Consider the following 19,768-nt stretch of genomic DNA (forward strand, 5'->3'; position numbering starts at 1 on the left):
GAGTCTTTCACTCCTCCAAGAGGGTCAGGGAATTCTCCTTGAGCTCGCCGACTCTGACCCAGCAAGAGAGCCACCGTGACTCTCTAGAGTCGTATACGTGGCAAGCCAGAACTCTCCGAAAAGAGTCACCTGTACTCTTTTTTTTTTCTTAGAGTGTATAACAACAAGGACAAGAGATTGCCTAGAGGGGCTCTTGCAAAACGATATTACAACGAAAGTTTTTATGAGATCACAACAGCTGTTTTTGGCGCCGTAGTTGTCCGCCGCCGCCGATGTCCGTAACCACTATTATGCGAAATAAGAAAAAAAATAGAGAGATTCCACGCCATATGGGAATCAGTTTAATGCGAAGCAGAAAGCGAGTATTTTTATGTTGCATTTTATGACTTTGAACCAAGCGTTACGAGGTGAATCGACGCGTTTTTTAAGTGTAGTAGTTGTGTGCGCATTATGGGCTTCTCAGTCACGTCGACAACACTGGCGTTTAAAGGGTAACTTACGTTTTGACGCAATCTAGAGCACATGTTAGAGCACATACGTCAGTATTACCGAAACGAAGTGCACTTTACGGTGCAATGATATGATATCATACGTAACTTTCCTTCATGCATTCCTCCGGAGTCGAGCAACGCTTTAACATAGCTTGCTGAATCATATGAATGCAAACGTAATGTTTAAGAAACTGCTATAAAAGCGGGGCCAACACGGGAACAGACGTTAACCTGGCATGATGCCCGGATCGTAGGATTACATATGTAGTGTTTATTGCTTTTTATAAAATTAGATAGCCAGCACCACAGCCATTACGCCCGCATAGGGTATTAGATGCGAAGTATCTTAAGGCGGAGCTCAATCCGGTGGTGGTGGTGTGCGGCGTGGCCACCCTTACTGCGCATGCGCATACCCTCTCCACACACCTCCTCTCCACTCACCCTCTCCGCTTCCCCTCTCCCATTCCCCTGTCCCCTTTCCATCTCCACTCACACTCTCCCCTTCCCCTCTCCACTCCCCCTCCCCCTTCCCCTCTCCACCTTCTCTCTCCACTTTCCCTCTCCCCATCCCCCTTCCCCTCTCCACTCTTCCTCTCAAACGCGGGCTAGACTTGCCGAAATTCTCTCCTGCGCAATGCCACGATGAGCTCGAGCGCATGCGCGTCCCCTCCCCTTCTCTCTCCTCTTCTACGCTGCCCCCCTCTCGCCCGCCTGTCGACCGCGTTCCCCGCTCGCCCTGTGAGAATTAACGGCCAGGCTAGATGGAAGATACGACTCGCGTAGCGTCCCTCTTCGCGTTCCACGACGCGAGGTCGGTAGCATGCCCAACGAACACCAACGGAAGGCGATCGTGCAAGTGCTCCGGCTTCGCATCGCCTCATGGTCCCATTTAGCGGGAGATGGTGTAATTTTTTATCCAAAGCAGTTTCAAGACCTGGCGTGGCTCTGTGGTAGAATACCTGACTGCCACGTGGAATGCTTGGGTTCGATTTCAGCAGGGATCCTAATTCTTATTCTTTGCATTCATCGGGTAAACGCTGCCGATATCGGTTTTGTAGCGTTAGCTACACTGGCCTAGCCGAGCCAGTTTCGCATGGATCCTCAAGAGCCGTGCTGCGCATGCGCGACGATCAGTGATGTCATGCAGCGGAGCCGGCACCTCGCGCGCATTCCGCCGTCGCCGCGCACGACTCGCCGCCGCCGGTCCGCGCTTTTTAGAGGAGTGACGTCGTTGCCTTGGCACACGTGTTGGCGCCAGCGCGCGTGCAGCTATTTGCCTTCGTTGTGCAGTCACCGTCTAACACTGCGCTGGAGCCGCTTGATAGCGCCTCTGACTGGCGTTTGCCAGTGTGGTATAGCCATGGAGAAGGAGAGTGCAAATGCTGCTGAACGGCGCAGAAGATCGGAGAAGCTTAACTCAACGGATCCCAAAGTAGTTGCCTGGCAAAATAAATATGCCTGTGCCACATAATACGTATACCGTGTGTGTCATTAGAGTAGCTGTAGGCATGATAATCAAGCTAATCCTAGACAATCAGGAAAGCTAAGAATAATTAGCTGAACCTTGGCTAACACTAGGTTATCCTGGCATAGCCGAGCTAAGCCACTGCAACATTTTTTCTAAACGCTTTCGCATTGAATTTACCAATGTCTGTTCTCGCCGTTCCTGGGTAGATATAAACTGTCAATCACCTGTGGCGCATGCCCGTACACCGCGGCCCGTGGTAAGCGGGTATGTGCCACAGGTGTCTGTAGCAAAGGGTTTGACGACGCACGCGACCTGATTTTCACGTTATTCATGCCATGACCAGACCGTTATATTCCTGACATCATCTTACCGTTCCATGCCAGTTTTGGTCTACATCAAGTTAAGGAGGCGATCATGAGAGCACCCAGACGTAGGCGGCTAGATAGATAAATAGATAGAAACACTCGAAGTACCCAGGGTTCGCTAAGAAATGCTTCGCTTTAAAAAAAAGCCAGGCTAGAATGGGATTAAAACTCGGGCACTCTGCGAGCATTCTACCTGAGCACGCCTTTCTCGCTATAACTCGACGCCTCATGATAGCAGCGGTGGGGCAAACGACGGCTCCCTTGGGAGAGTCCATACGCGACTTCTGAGTGGCGTCACATTAATAATGACAAGCGCACTTGGAAATTCGGTGTGCACTTGTCGAATTCCTGTAACCAGCCTTAGGACAGCGAAGTGCTCACGCTCCTGTCGGTTGGTATATGGCGGCACGCGTTCCGGACATCTACCTCACTGCCTACACCCTCTATCGCCAGTGCTGACGTTGTTAGCCAGTCTAAAGGAAAGAAGGACGAAACACAGCGCACGTATACTCCCTAGGGGGCCTTCATGGATGTTTTCCCTGAAGCACTCCTGTATTTTCCTCAGATATAATACGAAATAAACACGACCTTATAAAGAATAGCTGAAATTTCCCGCCATGCACAACTAGCTTTGAGGTTGCGAACATCAAAAAACAAAAAAGAACCTTTTTATGACTGCCAGAATATTATGGCTCTCTGTCTCATAGTTTAAAGCACCATATATTTATTACGAGACCCAATTATTTGTGCCTGAAGCATATACTTCAGCGAAGTGATGCAAAGCAAGGCGAACATGGGTGTGCATTAGCACTGTCTGATTGGAATGGCCAACAACTCCCCGTTTCAGTGGTCCAATACAAGAACTTCTGAATGCGCTAGATAAATTGATAAGTGGTCTTTGTCGCGACAAAGGGTTTTGTGACCTTGGCCGAGTCCGTCATCAGCACAGAAGCCTTTGAAAGCACTATTGCGATTCTTGCAGACAACTGGTCTTAGAGACAGACTCTAAGCAGTGTCATATTTTCCTTTCCTTTTTTTCTAACTTTCTCCTTTTCTTGATTTCCTTTTTTTTCTAACATCTCTCTTCTATCATCTTTTACCCCTTTACCCCTTCCCCCAGCACAGGGTAGCCAGCCGGTCTAAGAACTGGCTAACCTCCCTGTCTTTCCGTTTTTTTCTTCCTCTCTTTCCTGTCCGTTTAATCAGTTGCACGTCTACAACCTACAACACGCCTCCAATCTCCACTCGTCTCTGCTATGCTATGCTATGTCCCACCTCCTCAATCCCACGTCCCTTTTCCACCCCTCCCGGACTTTCCACAAAGCTTTCGTCGAAATACCACGGCCTGTATCGTGTAGTTCAACAAACATCTCCCGTCAACTATGATATTGAGACGATCGACCCACCGTCCGACCATCGCTGCCGAGGGCGTCAAAACTCTGCACGCCCTCGGCAGCGAAAGCTGTCATAAGACGGGTCGTATCACGGCTTTAGCCGTGATACGACCCTCCTGTCGTGTCATTTGCTTAGGTCGCCAGGTTGGCTCCTTTCTGTGCTGGGAATATTTGTGCCGGAGCACATCGGTGTCAGCTCAGTGCAAGCGTGAAGGGAGACGTTGATGTTCGCGTGCTTCGTGCTTGCCTGATTTCTGCCTAAACCAGCTTGGTTGACTCACGCTTTGTCAAATTAACAAGTGTTTGTAGCATAACACGCCTGTTGCAATATACACACACACACACACACACATATATATATATATATATATATATATATATATATATATATATATATATATATATACATATATATATATATATATATATATATATATGTATATATATATGTGTATATATATGTATGTATATATATTCTAAAGATGAAGAACGGCAAAGGGGGACGATCGGAGATCTGTTCGTTCCGCTTGTTCGTTCTCCTGGGGAAGAACACGCGCGCTGATTGGCTGAAGCGGGAGATGCCACGCAAGGCCGGGGGGTGTCGCCATTTCTTTTTTTTTTGCTTGATCTTTTCTTTTTTGGTGACGTCATATCGCGGCATAACGAGTGGGGTAATCGGAGATCTCAGATCTGCGCCGTTCGTTCTGTACCCATTCTGGCGCCGTACGCGATTGGCCGAAGCCGGAAAAAACCACGTCTCTGAGGGGCGTAGCCATTTTTCTTTTTGCTTGATCTTTTATATTTTGGTGACGTCATACCGCGTCATAACGAGCATGTCGTCTGCTACAAACGAACGGAGCGCGAGGCCGTTCGCACGCGTTCTCTCGAGCGAACAAACGGCTTCGCACGGCATGATGCGGCGGTTGCGGCTGCCGCAACAGCTGATTTTTGAAAATGGCGCTTGCGACGTGTGCTTCTCATGAGCGTGGAGGTGCGAGATGCGTTTGAAGACATGAGCGAGTGCGGCGTCGCTTTCTGTTCTCGAAACGAACAGTGCGAAGATAATGAACGGGCCTGTCTGTGGTCTTACGCGCAGGGACTTCTTAGTTCAAAAGCGCTACCAGCTACTGCCACGTGTCCTCCCGCTCCTCACTCGTGAACGACGGCCCCAGTGGGCACGACGGCGTAGGTATCTGTGGGTGCTCTTTTATAAAAGCCAGCAGAAGCTCCTTTTGACGATTCGACACCCGGGAACCAAGCCAGACATTCCGGTGGGACGACATCTTGAAAAACTGCGCCAACCGCTACTTTTCTCTTTTTTTTTTTTTTCGCGTGCGTGACTTCACATAGCGAGCACGTTAGAAAAACTAACACCAATAAATATCAGCGCTCAAACCTATTGCAGTTTCAGAAACTGTTTGAGCTTCAAAAGAAAAACAGTATCTTTTCGTATAACAACTGTATTTATAGAAGGCGAGAAACACTTCGTTTTGAAAAAATTGGGGGACCCTTAAGCTTCGCCTTTAAGAGTTGAACGCGATAGCGAAATCCGGCCCCCCAGTGCGCACTTCAACCACTAAGTGCATACTTATTAATGTGTATTGTTACACACACACACGCACGCAGGCGCGCGAATTGTACAGGCTTTCGATCTAAAGCAAGAGTCGCATGGCCTCCAAGATATACGCCGCGCGCCCGCCCTCTCGGATGCCATGAAAAGTCGAGATATATTTCTCACAATGCCTCACAGATGGCAGCACATTATCTAGCGTTTGCTGCGTTGGCTTGATATGTTTTCCGCTAGATGGACATAGTTGTCCGTTTTTAGAGCTGTTTGAAAGTTCGTGTGTGTATTTAGCGGCGATGGCTGCACTATCCCGGCCTTTTTCGACCTAGTTTGATGGCCTCGCGATTGCGCCTACAAATCGCCGTATGGGCTCGTTTTCGTCGTGACACCTGCCGAACAAAATGCGTTGAGACTCCTTTCACTACATGACATTTATGTAGTGTTTTTTTCCGAAGCAGCTGCAAGTAACATCGTGGCTTTGTGGTAAGACACCTGCCTGCGCCGCGAACGGCCTGGGTTCGATCCTCATTGGGACCGAAGATTTTATCGTTTATTTTATTTGCTACTTTCTCAATTTTTCGATCACGGATGATTTTTCGCTCACAACCAACGGTGCCGACGCCGACACCGGAATTTCTGCGACACGAGCTCTCTAACGCTATCGCGTTAATATACGGTCCCCTTGCCGAGGACAAACGATGCGCGTCTACTTCCGGAAAGCTCGCCGCTCACCCGCTTGACGATTGGCTGTCCTCTTCCTCTCGGCGGAAGAGAGCTGCGGACCGCCCACTTTTGTGACGTAACACCGCCAGAACGAACGCGAAACGAACAGAGATCTCCGATTCCCCCCACCCCCCCCCACCCCACCCCAGGGCACGGGCGCGCGATCGGCTTGTGCAAGGAAGAGGAGAACGAAGCTTGGAAGTAGAGTAAGACCAGCCGGCCCGCAGCAAGGGTGCTGTCCCTGTTCTCTTCTTCCTTATAATGGCGCAGTCGTCGAAAACGAAGCCTTAAAGAAGACACCGCCTGTGCTCGTGCGTCGTCGGCTACCCGGACCGCCATCCAAGGAAAGCCGTACACGCCTCCTTGGCTATGGAACCCGCCTACCTGCCACCGCTTCAAGCACAGTTCGGGGACGGTGTCTATGCCTCCTGGGCATCTCATAACCTCCCGGCGCTGCGAATGCCATCCGCGGACGGCGTCCAGGCCTCCTCGACGGCTCGACTTTCGTTCACCGGCGCCGCGGTACCAGTTCACACGAAGACGCCACCGGGGCTCCACTTCTCTGGGAACGCGGTTAACGCTCCCAATGGCATGGATCCCGCGAACAGGGCTCTGTCATCATGTAAGCCTCTAACGGACGCCGTCCACGCGTCCTTGGTAAGGGACTGTGCCGCCGTGAGTACCGGGGTTGATGTATCCTCCGCTAGCCTTTTCTCTGCATGCGAGTCACCCGAGAGCACCGGGGAGATTTTGCATGCCCTAACGCAACTCTCGCAAGAGCTCCACCGCTTTGCTTCGTTGCGTTGCGGTTTCTTTCCGGCCGCCTTACCATATCCCACGCATTCGGAAGTACCGGTGTTCCGCGGCTTCCAGGATGACGCCGATGTGTAGGTAGCGACCATCAATGCGCTCGGCTTGCGCCATGCCTTGCCTCAAAATAAAAAAATGGCTGCTAGCCCTCGACCGCCTTCGCGGTGCTGCCGAGGCATGGCATAAGTACGAGGGTGTCAAGCAACGTTCCTGGACCGAATGGAGTGGCAGGCTCATTGCTGTTTTCGGTCGCGTTCGCCATGACACCTGCGTGTTGAACCAGACGCATACCGAGGACGCAGCTCATGAGGGGAACCTCTTCGAGACTGCAACTGCACACTGCAACTCATCGACATGCAGCTTGGCAGCCTGCCCACGACGGAACACCGGACTCCGCTTCTCACCGCCATTCCATAGAAAGGACCTCCCGCCGAATTTCGGTGGCCGGATCGACGTTAGACCACCAGATGCACGACATGAAGCCACACACCACCAAACGCGGTCGCTTCTAACCGTACAGGTCCACGTCCTCGGAATCGGCGAGCTTACGGCACTTGTGCAAACTGGCGCTCCACGCACGGCGCTGCACCGACACCATGTCCCAGCGAACCTCCAACCATGGCCTTAGGCACCCCTGCGTGGATTCGGTGGTTGCGTATTACGTGTCGGGGCGCTTGACCTGCAGCTCCAAACCGAAGCCGGGAGCAAGTTCCTCGCCGGCGTTCCCGCCTTCGAGGACCTGCCCACTGATATGATCCTAGGGGCTGACTACCTCCTCTCTGGCGAAGTTCGCCTCACCGTTGATTCTGCTGGAGTCAACCTCAGCCCCTTGACTCCAAGTACCGCATCCGCCCAAAGGTCCCAAGTCGACCGACCGCAACCCGAAGTGTCTTCTGATACCAAAAGCACATTCTGTGACCAGTCGGGCACACATCTGCTGGCATCACAGCCGTCACTGGCCGAGGGCTTCGCTCAAATAAGCCAATACGGAGGCCATCCATGCGACCCGAGCAGACGTAGCTGGCATCGACCATTGCGGAAGTCTTCCGCTCCAGGTCGACGGAGCCATTATCGACCATTCCGGCAGCCCACGTGCGAGTCCGGTGACGACGGCAAGTGCTCTTTCTGACACCTAGTATACCACCTGAGCGCCGCGCGGATCAAGACGAAGTGGCTCTCGCCGTCATGGGATCCGTCACTGACCGGTCGGACGGCGACCAGCTCGACCAAAATAGCGAGATGCTTTCGGAAACCTTCAGGAGTTTCGACGTGGAACGAAAATACGGTGGCGTCCACGTGCACGTGCGTGGTACGGAGGCACCAGAAACCACGTTTTGTCCTTGTTACCGCAGAACTAAAGATTGAAGTGACAGCAACGAAGACGCTGCTACGTCGAATCACGACCACGCTCCGCAGCTTGACCAAACTTGTAAGCATTCTTTGCTGTGCAAATATTTGCCTGCTCAGCGCGCAAGCGGGGATGAAGACCAGCGCCCCAAACTTCTGCAACAAAATTGTCTGCTAAGCGCGCAGCGAGCACTACGGCACAGCCAATGACGCCATCCGGAGTTGTCTTTTAAAGAACGTCCAGACAGCCTGCGGCGTTTGAAAGACCGACCACTGAGGCACAGACAGTGCAGCCCCACCAGACATTAGTGTTGCAAATGACGGTGAAGTGTCCAGGACGGCTAAAGACAAGACATTCTGGACAGGATGCCATACTTGCAGCGTGGCCGAGTGTAATGATGAAGAACGGCACAGGGCACGGGCGCGCCATCGGCTTGTGCAAGGAAGGGGAGAACGAAGCTTGGAAGTAGAATAAGACCAGCCGGCCCGCAGCAAGGGTGCTGTCTCTGTTCTCTTCTTCCTTACAATATATATATATATATATATATATATATATTGTATATATATTGTATATATATATACAATATATATATATATTGTATATTGTATATATATATATATATATATATATATATATATATATATATATATATATATATATATATATATATATGTGTGTATGTGTGGTTGGAATGTACAAGTGCAGCACACTAAGCATACCGTGCGCAGCTGCGTGTCGTTTATGGCTGGCTCGCCGTAAGCGGGGTCGTTGGCATTCAACAGCTGAATCGGGATCAGAACGCTCACATGCAGGATGTAGCGCTTCAACCTTTCCATTCTGAGCTACCACCGCTCTTCAGCGTTTGTTGTACTGCATCTCGCACCAAGATCGACTCGTACGAGGCTTGCGTCGAAAGTAACGACAACAAATGGCACCATTATCCCAAAGAAGGAGATATGGTATAATTGGTACATCTTCTTTTGTGCAAGTGGCTCTCGGTGTCACGCTTTTATTATTCGGTGCAGCAGAGCCGGCTCCTGTGGTAAGCACGACAGCAGGACGTATACGCGGTGCATTACGCTACGCTGCGGAGGACCGAAAAGTGTACAGCTTTACTGGCATACCGTTCGCTAAACCGCCTTTGGGGGAATTACGGTACAAAAAGCCACAGCCACCACTGCCATGGGGTGAGGACGTGCTGGACGCCACAAGAACGCCACCGTCCTGCATGCAACTCAGTGTGTTCTCAGCCAGGTATCTGCTATGGGTTCCCTACGGTAAGCTTGCTCTTTATTTTTTGCACACGCTATATTAAAGACGATAGTCTTTCTTGGGGAACTTAAACGCAGAAATTTTGGTCTGTCCTTCTGTCTGTCTTTCTGTTTGTCGGCACGTCCCTCGATTCAGCTACTCGGCCAAAGTCGAACCACTTGCCCAAGGGCCAGCCATCGTGAACGGCTCACTAGGTTCATACTTGTGTACATTGTTGATCAAAAAGCAAAGATTACGCATATCTGAGGCGCAACGTTACTAGGTAAGTATTAGGCGGTGTGTTCCTTTAACAGAGAATACATAGATACGCAATTTTAAGGACCTTGATGGTATGCGTTTAACGTTGAGACAGTAAAGCGTTTATTAAAAGATTGCCACAGCTGAAGCGATCAGCGGTCCAAGCCGAGCAAGCGCGAGCGCCAACAACAACCGTCTTCGTCTTCTTCTTTCGCAGGCGTTCTTGTCTGCGCCCTACCATGTTACAAATCACTCCCCCGCGGAAAAGGAGCCATCCTGGCGACCTAAGGAACAGGTACAACTGGTGGGTCATAATGCGGCTTCAGTCGATCGACGTGAACAGTCTCGCGGCCGCGACGACAGCGGTGCGTAGATGATTGAACAGGCTCAATCATATAGTTAACTGGGGATGCTTGACGTAGGACGCGGTAGGGGCCTTCGTACTTACGCAGTAGCTTTGTGGAAAGGCCAGGAGCGGAGGAGGGAACGCGAAGCCACACCAACGTTCCAGGCGAATACGACTGAGGAGGCAGGTTTTCGTCGCGACGGTCCTTCTGGCCCTACTCGCCCTACAATGTTACAACCCTGGTTTCTTAAGGTGCGCTGAAAATGCGACTGCGCTGAAACTTGTCCTCCTCCGTGCCCTCTGCACAAGCTCATGTTGTGTTTCGGTTTCGGATCAGTATTGCATTGTACGAATGACAGGGGGCGCCGCTCTGGCATTCCTGTTTTACCCAGGCGACGTGTAAGTAAGAGAGCTTGTGGAGAGTACTCGTTGAGTGCGGACGTTTCTTCTCCTTCGGCGCATCGCGCCAAACAGCGTGTTCGGGCTGGCCGGCGTCCCCACCGGTCGCGTTGGTCACCGCTGGTCTTCGCCTGCCGCTGCGCCGGGACTACCAGCCCGCAACACAGCACTCGTGTTTCCCGACGTATTGCCAGATGGCGTCCATATCTCACGCAGCGCCTCTTCTATCGTCTTTAGACGACATTTGCAGCGAAGCACGCAGATACGCGGCCAATTTTTTCCACCCATTGTTTTCATTGGGAGTACACATGAAGATTGTTACATATCAAGCGCCATGTTGTTATAGAGCTAAGGACAGCTTATGAATATTGTGAACCATTGCGAATTGCGAATTCATACAAATTTGCCAGCCGATATGGAAGAATCAGAATTAAAAGGTACACATGCCCGGTCGCACATACCTCGCGATCCACGTAGGCATGAAAGTGTTTGAGTGTGGATTTGTAGACACACCAGTGCTGAGTTGACCGAAGTTGGTGAGATGGTTGGTTACTGACCAGCTTTCCTGGGCACTATATAGCTGCACGCTTTTTCAAACGTTTGATGGACAACGAAGTAAACCATGTTAGAAAACTGTTGAAGACTTATACAGAAAAGTACACGGACAACGTAAAGTGCCTGAAGGGTAATATGGACGCTAATGGGGTTTAATATATCAGCAATGTTATTACACAGCAGTATGCATGCTTGGGCGTGAACACTTCATACTATGCTTCAAGTTTTTTTTTTTTTGCCACTGGGAGTATCTACTACACACTACAGTCTTCAGAATAGCTTTGCCATTTTCGCATGACGCATAACAGCTGCTATTTGTCGTTTTGCGATGCCTCTGTTGTCTTTCGTTTCGTGGTTGTGAAACCGAGACGGCGGAAATAATGACTGCGATGGAACGTTGTCTTACATGCGAATAGCGCTTATTTAGTTAGCACGACTTGCTTAGCATGGTCGTTGTATCTGGCCTGTGACGTGCACTGGCCACAGGTAAAGCTGCACACACAAACACACACGAACACGCATGCACACACAGACACACAGACACAAACCCGCGCGCACGCACGCACGCAGACAAGTGACGTTAGTTCAGTGTAGATATACGTCAGAGACATGGAAGTAAATATCTTGCGAATATTCATACGGCGGGATTGGAATGCTGGGTCTCTAATACCAAGCCTAATTCTCTAATTAATTTATAAAATATAATCACTTCTCAGCTGGCGCGTGCCGCATCAGGTGAAATCGAACAGCCTTAACTATGTCCGGCGTGCAAGCAAGATCATTCAGACGTCTTGCTCTTTTCGCAAAACGCTAATGGTTCCCTCAAGAAAATTTCACCATGCAATCCTGTGCGTTGAAACGGTTGGCTAATATTTACAATGGTGACAGAGTCTCGTCGAGTGCTCGCTATGCTGCTGAACTGCCAATCATAATTTCTGCAGTAATAGTTTCTGATGCGACTTTTAATATAATGAAGTTCCCGACAAATTTGTTTTTTGGGAGCTGTTGAGTATTGTCTCACATTTTTTCGTGTCGTTGAACTTAAGCAATCAAAGTTACAGAGTTTAATGGTATTTCCTGTTTACTTTTTTCGTCAGTGCACTAAACTCGGGCAATAAAAGATGACATCCTACAAAAATAATGTACGGAAAAACATAATCACTGTGGTTGGACGGACAGGGCGTACGCAATATTTATTTCCATTATTCAGAAATGCCTCGAACACGGTCTGGTGGTAAAATGGGTGAGGAGGGGGGGCGGAGCATGCAGGTGATTTTGGTTGTATGCTTAACCTGCATACAATAAAAGCTTGCTGTAGTTCGGCAAAGTTACCACTCATCAGACCCCACTCTCGAATTTGCGGTTCCTAAATGGAGCTAGTGAAACCATGTTCTTTCGAAAGATAGCTCGCTTCAATCAGGCATTGCTGTTATTTCCACAAAGATTCTTGAAACTGAGATTTCGCACTTGAATGCATGGTATATTTTGATTTCGCATTATTGGAAGGCGGCTGAATATTAGCGGTTTGTGTCTCTCCTTGAGGATGTATGTAGTGTCAGTGACGTTGTTTGGTTTCTGGACGCTCATTCGAGGGTATAGTCGTATAGCTGTGCAGCGCACTCAACTTAATATTTCTTGCACAATAGTAAAGCGTAAGCTCAACTTTTGAAAAAATAATAATTTCTTGGGTTTTGAAGTGCCAAAAACATGATATGACTATCAGACACGTTGCAGTGATGGACATCGTAATATTTTCGATAACCTGGAGGTATTTGACGGAGGACTGAATGTCGGTACACCGGTATTCTTGAATTTGTCTCCTTTATAACTGTGGCCGCACTGACCGGAAATCAAACACATGTCATCCAGCTTATCTGCGTGAAACCTTATCCGCTATTTGATCGGAACCTTAAGCGACTTGGTAAGGGCTCATACTTGAAAATGTGTCCGCTCGACTATGTCTTTGACAAAGATGAAAACAAATAGACGAAACAGGGCACCTCTTTCGTCTGCATTTTTGACACGCTGGAGGCGGTGCATTGAAAGCAATTATAATTTATCTGGTAGTCTTTCTTACAAGTAGCCCATGGTCTTGGTTCGCATGCTGTCAGATATGTACCGTACATATGAATGCACCCCAGAGGAGAACATTCATCCAGCAATGCGGACTGTGAGAATTTCGTGGTTTTGAATTCCAGATAGGCCGAAAAGTGAGGACTGCCTCTACCTGAACATATGGACTCCGAAACTGGGTGCATCGGCGCAGCTGCCAGTAATGGCGTGGCTACACGGTGGAGATTTTCAAGTTGGATCACCCGCGATGTGGCTCGATGACGGCGGCAACTTGGCCGCGCTCGGTGATGTCGTCGTGGTCACCATTGCGTACAGGTGTTTAGTATATGTATTTACAGTTTGCAAAAATGTCCAGCCATCGCTTTACAAGGGGACTCGGTTTCGTCAGGGTTGTTCTGACGAAGGCCTCGTCATAACGTTGGCTCCAGAGTCGTTCCCTGCTCGACAATGTCTCGTCACTTCAACCTTCTATTTTCCCCTGGATATCTGGCTTTTTACAGCACAGCTGTATATGAATAGGTTCTGGCGGATCGCGTCTGTAGATAAAGGACGCGTACAGCGACAGTTTTAGGCGCCCTTCAGCCATCGACTATCGCGCATCGCCCCTTCACCCCTCTCGACAGGATGCCCTCGCCTCTCACATTCACTCTTGCTCGCTCTCGACAGGTGTTCTCGCCCCCTCGCCACCGCCGATGCCTCATTGACAAGGGTCGCGATACTCGGCGGCGTCATATCCCAGAAATCGTCGTGCCCGTTTGCCTCGCGATGTAGACGTTGCGCTAGCGCTGTTATCAACACATGCACTTTGGACTCGCTATGGTATGGACGCGTGTCTTTCGCTCGGAGGAAGAATACGGTTGATTTAAGGAACACACGCGCACAGAAACATGAATGGGCGCAAAAACGACGTGAAGTAGCTGCCGTGGAACGTGCAGCCGCAGCCGCTGGCGTCGCTGGCTTCCATCTTCTCAGTAGTGGAAGGGCCGTGAATTTTTTTTTTGCGAGGTTTACACAATACTAAAATTCCAACACTAAAAAAATTACTCAGAACTCTTCTCTCTGCCAACATACCTTGCTATCGGTGATGTTCGGTGCCTTACAGCCAGATAAGGTGTTTTTAATTTGTGTGATTCACGACATGGCCATAACAGGTCCTCCGCCGTGGTGTCCCAGCTGTTACGGTGGGCGTGTGCTGAAGCAAAGACCGCGGGATCAAATCCCTGCTGCGGCGGCCGCATTTCTGTGAAGGCTCAACGCTAGAGGCCCGTGTACTTAAATTTTGTGCACGCTAAAGAACACCAGATGGTCAACATTTTCGGAGCCCTCCACTACGCCGTCCCTCATAATCATGTCGTGGTTTCGGGACGCAGAACCCTAAGAATTATTATTATCAATAACAGGTCCTGGAATACGCGATCCTCACCGCCAGGGAGTCACTTGTTCTTTATTAAGATAAGAAGAAATCGCACAGATGTCAATCTACTGCGACTTATTCAGCATCTATAGAAATCTCCCGACATCTAAATACGCAGTGGAAAACGTGGTTTTAGCGCATGTGCACAGTTCTTTTTTTCGCGTCATCCACTCCCGCGTAATATTTCGAGCGTTCCTGCTCTTCCGCTTATTACTTGACAAGTCCACGTCGCAGTTCAAGATGCCCAAAGCAGCAGTTTGTGATGAATGTCTTTAATGCTTCCTTTTATACACAAATAAATGTGCAGAATGGCGCAATATTGCATGACGAAACCCGCAGAGTCATTATTAGAGAAAAAAACTAAATACCAACTTTGGACAGTCATCTAATTCATTGTTTGGTTGTTTGGTTGTTCGGCACTCTTCTACATTTGTTCCGCAAAATCACTAAGATCACGTCTAGTTAAGTTGCTTCTCGTAAGTAATGGACCCGCTATGTCTGTTCGAGCGTTGGCTTAAGATGGATATGTTCTTTTTTATTGATAGGCTCCAGTCGTATGGATTCCTGTACGACGGCACCGAAGAGGCACCTGGTAACCAAGCTTTCCACGACCAGGTTCTGGCACTGAAGTGGATACAAGACAACATCGAGACTTTCGGCGGTGACCCAGGTTCGGTGACGCTGTTCGGGTGGAGCGCCGGCGGTATAGCTGCTGGTTTCCACCTCCTGTCTCCACGAAGCGGTAACCTCTTCGCGAGAGTGATTATACAGAGCGCGGGGGTTACAAACAGTGATCGTACACTAAGCGCTGCGACGATCCTTGGTTATACAAAACAATTTGCGCAGATGTTCGGCTGCAAAAATGGAAGCGAGGATGGAAGTGTTTCATCGGAGAACGTAGCGTGTCTGCGAAGGATCGATGCTACAGTGATCTCGTCAGTCGAACAAACTTTCGTGGACCAAGGAATCGGTCAGTTCAAACCGATTTACGGAGATGAATTCCTGCCCGTGGACAACCGCAAGGCTCCGTTTCGCGGAGACAAAGATGTTATAATGGGCCACGTTGCGAATGAGGGCAGTATGATGATTTACGAAAGCTTCAGAGACACGTTCTCTCAGGTCCTAGCACCACGGAAAATCAACAAGGCCGAAATGATTCACTATTTGGGAAGCCTTTATAGTGACCTATCGCTTTCAGGTGTCCTCAAGATAGAAGATGAATACATGAATAGTACTGGTGACTTCGATTACGACGCACTACGCCAAGCGTTCGTTCAGACCAAAAGTGACTCTCACGTGATATGCGGTACATTTATTACCGCATCGAAACTGTCCAATGCTATGGCTACAGAAAACACCGGAAAGGGTGTGTACGTTTACGAACTGGACTACATATCTCGGTGTAATAAAAGACCTCCGTGGTTTGGCATGACGCACGGTGACGAGACGCCTCTTGAATTCGGAAGGCCTTTTGATCGTGAAAATGGATGCAAAGCTGACATTCCGTTCAGTAGGAAAATTATCAATGTATGGACCAACTTCGCTAAAGGAAGGTGAGACGATTTCTTAGAACATTACGTACGCAGAGACCTACAGTCAGATAAAACTTAACAACTCCAGAGAGGCCCCACCCCGCCAACAGAAGCGTGACAGCCGATAGTCCCTCTCATGAATAGTCCCTCTCATGAACTCGTCAATGTTCTCCGAAGGCGGTGTCACTGGTCGTGCGGTTCGGCACGTCAGTCTAAAGCGCATACCCATTCGTGCACGCTTGTGTGCATTTGCCTTTGATAAGAAAATGCCGCGGACTTGTAAAGTTGTATTCGATTATAGGTTATCTTTTTGAGGATAATTTCATTGTATTACGGGTTCCAATCTTGTCCTCTCGATTCATGTTACAATAGACGTGCGCTGAGCTAGCTTTGTACATATTCAACACCTTCTTTGCTATTGGCACGCATCAGTCGTCGTAACGAGAAAATTGATGATTTTCGCAGCGAACAGAAGTGAATAAACGGGAAAGTTTGGCGACAAACGCACAATGAGGAGATACTTCTGAATTGTCATTTATTTACCAGAAGAGATTTATTTTCGCTTGAATGTATGGGATGATGCAAATACAATACGTGAAGCACAGGACTTCCATTAAGAAAAAGTGGCAAGCCTGCTGCTGATTTCCAGAGGTGCCAGCGAGCAGACACATAAACACCGGCTCATGAGCATCGAAAACACGATAATACGGTGCAGTGAACAATGCAATGGGCACACTATATGAATAATCACAAAGGGTACGCACAAAACACCAAACGTTCGTTATATCAAAACGCTAAGATCGCATGATACGCTCGGTTCTATGTTGTACTGCCGCCATCAATAATACCCACTTTTGCGCAGCAGTGTAATTGAATTTGCGCGAGCTAGGTGGCTAATGCATTTTTGTTTGCGAGGTACCCTCACATAATGACAATGTGCGGTAACATATATTATCTCTCTTATTTTTCAGGAGGCCAAGCGGGCCATGCGGAGCTGAATGGCCGTTGTTTCAGCTAGATACCATGAAAGTTCTAAAGATCGCTTCAGGTGAAACTAAAATTACTAGCTTTAACCATAAAAACCGATGTGCTCTACTGAAGAACCTTGAACTTTATTAGCCAATACATTACTTTTTTACAAATGAAACATTTAGAGAATATCCAGACAAAAATAATTTGAAAAAATAAACCTTTAGGAAAGCGCCCCTGGAGTATTTTTTTTTTGTTTACGGATACACTCACATATTTAATTTCATTGAAAACCGCGTGTTGTCCTCTCTCGTTGGTATGTGTAAAATAAACCAAATGTGTGATACATGACTGGCAGTAGTAAGAATTCATGACGTCGTGCTTAAGCACCATGTTCGAAATGTCAGAATGCACGTTTCTTACGTTCACCGTGTTGATACGAGCACAACAACAACAACGACAACAACAACAACAACAACAACAACAACAACAACAAGGGTATTGACGTAACAGTCGCGGGCCAGATCAGTGATCATGAAAGCTTAATCTTAAAAGTGTCGCATTGAGAAATCACGTTTTTTCTTTGCGCTCATTACCGGCCGCCGGATGCTGACGATGCCTTCCTGAGTGAACTGTATGATGATCTACTAAAGTTATCCGGTAAAAACCTGATCGTTACCTGTGATTTTAATCTGCCGTCTGTTGACTGGAGTCGCTTACAATATGGGCATTCTACTACTAGCGACATTCTGATGGATATTATGTGCTCTCATATTTCTTCAACAAGTTGGGAAAACTCCCACTAGCGGAAACATCATTTTGGATCTGTTATTTATTAATGAAAAATTCAGCAATAGATCAGCTCTAATGGATCCTGGAATTTCAGATCATAAGTTAATATCATAAAAGCCTGTTCGAAATAAAAAAAAACTGATTCTTCGGCTATTATTAGAAATTTTAATAAGGCTGATGATGTGGCCATTATTGATTATTTGGATATGCACTTAGTCTGTGACAACCATAAAGTTGAGTGTATGTGGCAAATGTGCCGCTCAGAGGTAGAACGTTGTATTGCTCATTTCTTTCCAATGAAAAAAATTTATAAGCGTCGCTCAATGCTTTGGATCACTAGGTCTATTATACAAAGAAAACGAAAAACAAAGCGCCTCAGAAAGCAGCACAAGACTTCTACGCCGCAGTTAAGTAAAATAAAACATGAGCTACTCAAAAAAGTTAGGCAACAAACAATTTCTTCCCCAACACTTTCGTTGAGTTTGTTAAGATTGACCCCCAAAAAATTTTCGCGCCACATAAGCGAAGTTAATGAGGATATATACAACAATTGAAGGTACATTATTGAATTGTGCAGGAACTAATGGAAATCGCAGTGGCTCTCAATCGGTATTTTCAGACCGCATTTTCTGAGCTAAACGAATAAAATTATCAGGGCTCCATCACAGGACCAGAGAAAACATTAGTGATAACTCGGGAAGGTGCCGCCGCTATGCTTCTAAACCTGAATATTAAAAAGTCTGCAGGTACGGACGGCATTCCCAACGCATTTCTGAGACGCTACGCTGAGCACGTCTGGTTTTTTGACTAAAATATTTGACCTATCGAGTACTACCGGTGACATCCCAAGTGACTGGCGCATTGCACGTGTTACACCTATCCAGTAGGAAGGTGGCCGCCTTTGTGTAAATACCTACCGCCCTGTCTTAGTCATAAGTACGTGTTCCAAGTTGTTAGAGCACACTGTAGCTTGTTACATACAAAAGTTTCTAACTGATCGAAGCGTGTTGACTCCACATCAGCACGGCTTCAGAAAATCGATGTCGACAGTTCCTCAGTCGGTCTCGACTGTGCAAGAGATCCTGGCGGTACTTGATGTCTCTGGGCAGGCTGAGATTCTATTAGGTTTTTCGAAGGCGCTCGATAGTGTCACATGGTAAGCTATTGTATAAATTAGAATGCCTCGGCCTGCCATTTTTTATTGTTAAATGGATCAGTGCATATCTTTCCAACAGAAGCCAATTTGCAAACGTCAGAAATTGCTCATCCCCTGTACTTCCTGTTACCTCGGGAATACCTGAAGGTAGTGTTTTAGGCCCCCTGCAGTTTCTTATTTATGTTAATGATCTGGTTGAAGTCGTTCCTGCTACTGTATCAATTCGGTTGTTTGCTGATGATTGCGTCGTGTTTAAGGAAATATCATCTACTAATGACCAAACTTGTTAAAAAACACTATATGTGCAATAGGGAATTGGTGAAAACGATGGGGATTGCTTTTAAACGCAGAAAAGGCAGTATTAATCAATGTTACTACAAAAAAGTCAGTCTATTTGCGTATTCAGTTAACAACCAACAGGTCTCACAAGTTGACAAGTTTAAATATCTAGGCGTTACCATAAAAACAATTTCACATGGTCTGAGCATATATCCGACGTCTGTGCAGCTGCCCTCCGAAAACTGTGGTTCCTCAAAAGAAAACTTAAAAAAGCACCAAGTAGCACAAATCTTCTAGCTTACAATGTCTGCATAATGTCTAAACTGGAATACCCCTCAATAGTATGGGATCCACATTATCAAAAAGATATTGCACAGCTAGAGAAGGTTCTGTGGAAATCAGTTCGATTTATATTTGGCAGGTATAAGCGTCTAGATTCTCGCACAGACTTGATGAAGCGCAATAAAGCACCGACGTTGGAAGCCCGGAGAAAAGCTAACCGTCTTTCATTCCTTCACAGTTGCCTTACAGGAAAGATCAGTTTAGCTCTCCCAGCATGTATTAAGCGTCTCAGTACG

At 47.9% G+C, this 19,768-nt stretch overlaps 1 protein-coding gene across 1 annotated transcript in view; it reads left to right on the plus strand.

Moving 5' to 3' along the window:
* Positions 1 to 17,113, plus strand: part of LOC119403307 (uncharacterized) — a 27,334-nt gene extending 10,221 nt beyond the window's left edge. Inside the window, exons 3-7 of the mRNA XM_037670250.1 lie at positions 7,504 to 7,930; positions 9,156 to 9,443; positions 13,174 to 13,363; positions 15,008 to 16,015; positions 16,966 to 17,113. Of these exons, the coding sequence (XP_037526178.1) occupies positions 7,504 to 7,930; positions 9,156 to 9,443; positions 13,174 to 13,363; positions 15,008 to 16,015; positions 16,966 to 17,113 (2,061 nt within the window). The remainder of the gene's footprint in view (positions 1 to 7,503; positions 7,931 to 9,155; positions 9,444 to 13,173; positions 13,364 to 15,007; positions 16,016 to 16,965) is intronic.
* Positions 17,114 to 19,768: the final 2,655 nt, after the last annotated feature.

The sequence above is a fragment of the Rhipicephalus sanguineus genome, chromosome 8 (genome assembly GCF_013339695.2).
Source record: "Rhipicephalus sanguineus isolate Rsan-2018 chromosome 8, BIME_Rsan_1.4, whole genome shotgun sequence".
In the NCBI taxonomy this organism is placed as follows: Eukaryota; Metazoa; Arthropoda; class Arachnida; order Ixodida; family Ixodidae; genus Rhipicephalus; species Rhipicephalus sanguineus.